We start from the raw sequence: 6137 nt of genomic DNA on the forward strand, positions 1-6137 counted from the left end.
GCCCGCAAAGGGGCCTCCTGGGCGCCCCTTCATGTGACCCTCGGTCCAGGTGCCTGCAGTTCCCCAGAGGGTCCTGCCTCCGTACCCCCCAACCTGCTTCAGTGGGTGGACAGTCCACCATGACCAACCAGCCCTGCCTGGGAAAGGTGTAAACCCTCCTCCCCCGGGGGTCTCTGGACGTGCTCAGCGCAGCCTACAAATGTTGGGGTGAATCCAGCGAGCCACGAGGCAGACTGACACCCATTTATTTCCTGGACCTATGAGTCAGTCTCCGAGTACCCCGCTCATCCTGGATGGTTGTGGGGAGCGGGGTGGGGCAGCCTGCTGCGAAAGGCGACCCACAGGGCACAGCAACGAGGACTCCTGAAGGTCAGCCGGGGGAGACGGGGAGGTGCGTGGTCCCAGAAGGGTCCAGCTCTGTGGCTGCCCAGGGGCCAGCCCTCAGGTCCTACCTTCAGGCTTTGAGGCGGAAACAAGAAGCTTCAGCGTGTGACATGGGCCCCGGAGCCCGCCAGGGACACCCGATCCCGCGGGCCAAGTCTCTGGCGCTTGTTCCCACAATGGAGCACTGTCTGGGACGGAACCGTGGCCGGCCTGAGAGGTTCCAGCAGGGGAGACAAATGCCAGAGAATTCACTAGGTAAACACAGGTGCAGAAGCGGCCAGCTGGGCCTGCGTCCCCCGGGGCTGCACGGCTGCCTTGGAAAGGGGCCTTTCATAAATAGACAACCTCTTTGTCTTCCAATGTCACTGCCGAGGGCAGCAGGCAGGTGCCAGTGGGCTCCCGAGGCCCAGGTGTCTTCTTACAGGTGGCCTGGGGTCTGCTGGGGTGCGGGCAGCACAGGGAAGGTGGAGAAGACCCTGCCTGGAGTAAGGCTGGGGAGACACAGGTCATGTACTCGGGGGCCCTTTGGTGGCAAGCGGCCCACCCTGCCCACCAAGTAGGTCTGCACTAGGAGGTGTTGGGAAGAGCTGACCGGCCCCAGAGTGTGGGGCGAAGCAGAGCAAGCCAAAGGACGCTCTTGAACCCGCACCTTTGCCCTTGGACAGAGCCCACTGTGTCCCTGCCCGGCCCCGCCCAGTCCTGGAGTACCTTCTGGGCCACCCTGAGCTCCTGCTTCACAGCCTGCACCTGGTTGCGGAGGTCAGCCATCCTCAGGTTGGTGGCCGCCAGCCTGTCCTGCAGGGCCTTCACTTCTGGGTTCTCCGGCTGATGGGGAAGGAGAGCAGTCACTGACGTTCCTGCTGGGCCATTGCCGCCACCAAGCCGGGCCCCCACGCGCTGTCCCCGGGGCCAGTGGGTTTCCCAGACTGGAATGCTCACGCAAGTGGAACGCCTTCCCCTTCTCTCTGGGAATGGCTGCTAATTTCAAAGGGCTGGCCACTACAGACCCCAGTGGTCCAAGCATGGCCCTGTGCTAAAGGGCTTGACCTGGAGAACCCCCCTCCTTCTACTGTTGGCCCCACCCTACAGAGGCCGTGGGGCCTTGGTGCACCTGGAGCGTGGCACCTGGTTGGTATGGGTGGAGAGTGGATTAGAATCCTGCCAGCTCAGCTCTGGGGTCTGACCTAAGTGTGGTGCACGTGCGCGCACATATACACACGCGCACACACGTGTGCATGCCTGCATGCAGACACCACTGACGTGGCGCATCCAGAGGCTTGCAGATCCCTCCTTCCCAATACTTCCCAAGGGTGGGCTCCCTCTCCAGGGCTCGGAGACCACCGTCACACTAAATCCACCTTCACCCGGGGCAAAGGAGGGACGACTCAGCAGCCAGCCGCCCTCCCTAGGGGCTGCCGCTTCCCAAGCCCCCACCTCCCTTTCCCGGCTGGGCCACCAGAAACAAGACCCTGGTCTCTCCCCCAGATCACCCCCTCTGCGGCCTGAGACCCTGCAGCTGCTAGGACCCGCTGCCCCTGAGAACACTGCGCTGTCCTTTCAGAAAGCCCCTCGGGAGCCGATTTCCCGCAGCGCCTGTGTCTAGGCATGGGCTTGCAGGAGGGCACCGGTGCCTTGCGGCTGGAGGAGAGAGGCTGTGGGTGCCTTCAGGTCCGTCACACCAACATGGCCGCAGCAGCGTGGGGTGAGCATCTTGCTCGCCAGTGGTACTGAGACCACCAGCCTCTGCCCTCTCACACAGGGATGGACGGCGGGTGGGCAGGCTTCCGGGAAGCACGTGGACAGTGCATTGGTTTCTTGGGTCTTTGCTGAGCAGTTGCCTCTTTATGTGGAGGAGAGAGCCCAGGAGATGGTTGCTGGATGTTTCAGGAGCTCTGGGAGCTCTGGGTAGACCAGATGGAAACCACTGGTCTAAGAAGCCAGGCCTGGACACGTGGGGCAGAAGCTCTGGCCTGATCTGGTGTCCTCATCGGGGCACGGGCATGAAAATGCTCCCCTCTTCCGCTTCCTTCCTTCCATGAGGGGAAGTAGGATACCAGTGCCATTGGGCTTTGCAAAGAGAAAGCTTATTTTTAATATATTTTTAAAGGTACATCCTTTTTACGTACACTGATTTTAACTTTCTCGGCCTAGCTGCCCGCGATCCCTGCTCACTGTGGTTGAAGGGTACCTGCCTTGGCTTTCTCAGCTGCAAGTGCGGCTCTGAACTGGCCCTGGGTTGGGCAGCGGGACCCCAATTAGCCGTGGTCGCACGGAGCGGGGAGTCCTGCTGGCTGTGTGCATAGGCTCACAAGGCGAGCCGCGGGGTGGGCGAGCTCCCCTGTGGAAGCTGGAACCCGCAGCGTCTCTTCCATCTGCTCAGGAAGTGCAAGGGGAGCAGTCCATAGATCAGATTCGATCGGGCTCTAGAACTCAGACAAGTGAGGTCCCCACGCCAAGCCTCTGTTTCCTCATCTGTAAAACGGTCGTAGGCCCCATGGAATGCCAGTCTGAGTCCTGGGGTAGGAGCAATGATGGACTAATTCGGTTGTTAATCGACAGGTTGAAAATGCAAGTGTGCTGTGGCCGTTGTGTAATTTCATGTGAACTTGATAAATAAGAGGAGGGGTGGAGTCTAGCCTGTCAATCAGGTCACAGCCTGATGATGCGTCCTTGTGACATGGCCTTCTCGTGCGGGTTCTGGAAACTTCCTCTCGCTCTCTGCCTTGATCTTCCTGATGACAAGCCACGCGGAGGTTTGCTGAGATGTGTGAGAGCCCTGGAGATGCTTCCACCGCTACTGGATCCACAAGACTGCACCCACTGGCCTGTGATCTTTTTGTATTTTGCATCATTGCATGTGCTGCATGAGTCTATAGAAGGATTTATCGACTAGTATCGGACTTATGGACTTGGCTGGGATGTTCTTTTAATATATAATAACTCTTTGATATAAAACTCTCTCTTATACATAAGAAGGGGTACCCCCACCCCTAAAAAAGGGAAAAAGATCTGCTGGGCGGAGCTTTCACAGTACATATTTTTCTTATTTTTCCCACTAGGTGAGCATCACCTGAGTTAGTGCTTATTATATTGCTCTGAGTTAGTGCACCCAGTGGCATCACCTGGGAAGGTTTTCTCTGGTCACCGTGAATTTTTTCATAAAAGTAGTTTTGCTTGAACCTCGTTTGTGATGGCTGACTTACAAGAATAGAGTGTGGCTGTGAAATTTTGTTTCCTGCTCAGGAAAAATGCCACAGAAACTGTTGTGATGTTGAGCACAGCTTATAAGGACAGTGCTGTGGGGAAAAACTCAAGTGTATGAGTGGTTTTCTTATTTAAAAAAAAAAGTGAAATGTCAATTAATGACAAACCTTGTTCTGGATGTCTGTCAACTTCCCTAACTGACGAAAATGTCGACCTGTAGTGCATTTGGGGCTCGTTTCACCGGGTCAGACTGTTAATCAAGCTCTCTATTTAGAGGTTCTGAAAAGATGACATAACAGTGTGTGACATAAAAGGCCTGATTTGTGGCAGATGAGGGACTGGTTTTGCCACCACGACAATACACCTGCTTACACAGCCATCTCAGTGCGTCAGTTTTTGGCAAGACAACGGCATGCCTCTCTTGCCCCACATACCTGACTCATCTGACCTCGCTCTGTGGGACTTTTTTTGTCCCTGCAAGTGCAGAGGGACATGAAAGGACAGCAACTTGATGACATAGAAGAGGTGAAGAAAAAAATGAGGGAGGTGCTGTCAGCCATCCAAACAGGTGAGTCTGAAAAATGTTTCCAAGAATGGAATCACAGGTTTGACAAATGCATTGTCATGGAGAGTCCTTTGAAGGTGATAAGGTTGTTTCGTTATAAAAAAAAATTACGGTAAATACATAGCTTTGAAAACAAATCCATTTGGGGGGTCCCCCCTTGTGCATGAGTGTCTCTGGATTTGTTTCTCCAGTCAACCGGCCTGAGACATCCACCCAGAGCACTCCTTGGACAAAAGACGTGATGATCTACTGCCCAAACCAGCCATCGGAACCCTTGGGATGGCAGTTACAGTCTGACACATGCGGGGCCATGGGAGTTGGGATCAGCCACTCTGCACCAGCTCTTTCCTCCCTCCTGTGGACCCCAGGACACCCGGGGGGCCCAGCTGGACTCGGTGGGCCACAGGCACTGCGGTCAGGAACAGCCACTCCTGCTCGCTCAGCCTGTCTCGGCCCTTTGCCCTCCGCATGAGCTGGCCAGCCCACCCCCCACTCCCACCATGCTACCATGTCTCTGCCAGGAGTGAGATTCCACAGGCCTCGTGGGAGACTGGGGTACGGGCTCACACACTCCCTTCTCCACGTCCAGGCTGGTATCAGGCTGCAGGGGTGAGGGCAGTGCCTGCTGGAGCCCCGTGCTGAGGGTGGGCTATCTAACAAGGCAGGGGTGAGGGGTGGGCGTGCTTCCCCCATGCTCCTCCCTCCAGGAACTGAAGAGCTCACACTTGCAGGCCATCGCTCACTCTGATCAAAGTTCTCCGTGGGGGCTGGCACCCCGCCCCAGCTGCATGCCAGGTCCCCTCCAGGGCACCCTCCCAGATTTTTGGCTGGCTCCCTCTCCTTACTCACCCTGGGACAGGGGTTGCCAGCTGACGCCCAGTGAATTTTGGACAAGGCACAGGATACGGGGTGCTCCCGCCTCTGGGCCCTAGTGCGGAAAGGCCCCCTCCTCCACCAGCTCTCTGCTGCCTCACCTGGAGGGTGAATCCAGAGCCCTCTCTCGTGGCCTACCCCCTCATCCCTACCCCCTGACCACATCCTTCCTTCTAAATGGCTACTTGTCTTGCATCTCGGCCCAAGGACAGAGGCCTGTCCGACTCACTATGTCACAAGGCTCTCAAGGACTCTGTCCAGGCTGACAGCACCAGCAGCTGTCTGTCCAGGGCAGCTCAGGGGACAGGGAGGCAATGAATGGTCTGGGATAACTGGGGCGCCTTCATAGTATCCCTCAGAGTCAGCAGAGGAGGCCCTGCAGAACACTTGGTCCAGCCCGGGCCCAGTGAGGGACCCATGGGGCCTGAGCCCAGTTCACATACGGCAGACACAGATGGACCCAGTGGACTGAGACCTGCATACCCAGGCAATGCACCCGAGGCCACCTGTGGTGGGGGAGCAGCAGAGTCAGGCAGGGGAGAGCCCTGCTCAGGGAGCTCCTCGGCTTGTCTCCCTCCTTGAACCCCCCACCCCACCCCACCCCCGTGGAGGCATCTTGGGGCATCCTGGAGACTCTGGTGCAATTTTTCTGTATGGTGTGAGCCCTGCATGCCTGCTGTCCCTCCCAGCTTCAAGGAGTGGAGCTTCCTGTTTCCTGGGTTCACCCTCTGACTCAGGAACATGGCCTTGGAGCCCTTTTGATGTTGGGTCAGCTCCCTGCTGGGGAGGGTGGCAGAGGCTCAGAGGAGGACCCCCAGTTAGGGCAAGCCTCCTATCCTGGTCCTGAGGTTCTGGGGCTCCAGGGTCCTTGAGCCAGGCCCTCACTAGCCTCCCCTGCCTCGGGCAGCAGCTCTGTCCCTGTTCCCCAGAGTTCTGCTCTGAGGATGCCGCGACGTGGGCGGACACGCACCTAGCTGGGGACTTGGGGGGCTCAGTGCCTTGCAGAGGCCCCGGGATGGAAGAGATGTCATACCGCGGCTCGGTCTCCCTGCTGGGACCTCAGAGGCCTGGCTCCTGCTTCCGTGGCCGCCTGGGCTGGCAGCCTGGCCGC

General features: G+C 57.8%; 1 protein-coding gene across 1 annotated transcript in view; it reads right to left on the bottom strand.

The window, feature by feature from the left end:
- The window catches only part of CCDC13 (coiled-coil domain containing 13), a 38882-nt gene that overhangs the window by 25819 nt on the left and 6926 nt on the right, over window positions 1-6137 (bottom strand). Inside the window, exons 4-5 of the mRNA XM_045294994.1 lie at window positions 6060-6129; window positions 1093-1209 (exon numbers count right to left, since the gene is read on the bottom strand). Of these exons, the coding sequence (XP_045150929.1) occupies window positions 1093-1209; window positions 6060-6129 (187 nt within the window). The remainder of the gene's footprint in view (window positions 1-1092; window positions 1210-6059; window positions 6130-6137) is intronic.

This window comes from Echinops telfairi, unplaced genomic scaffold, assembly GCF_000313985.2.
Source record: "Echinops telfairi isolate 266 unplaced genomic scaffold, ASM31398v2 ScPeMD7_4225;HRSCAF=4972, whole genome shotgun sequence".
Taxonomy (NCBI): Eukaryota; Metazoa; Chordata; class Mammalia; order Afrosoricida; family Tenrecidae; genus Echinops; species Echinops telfairi.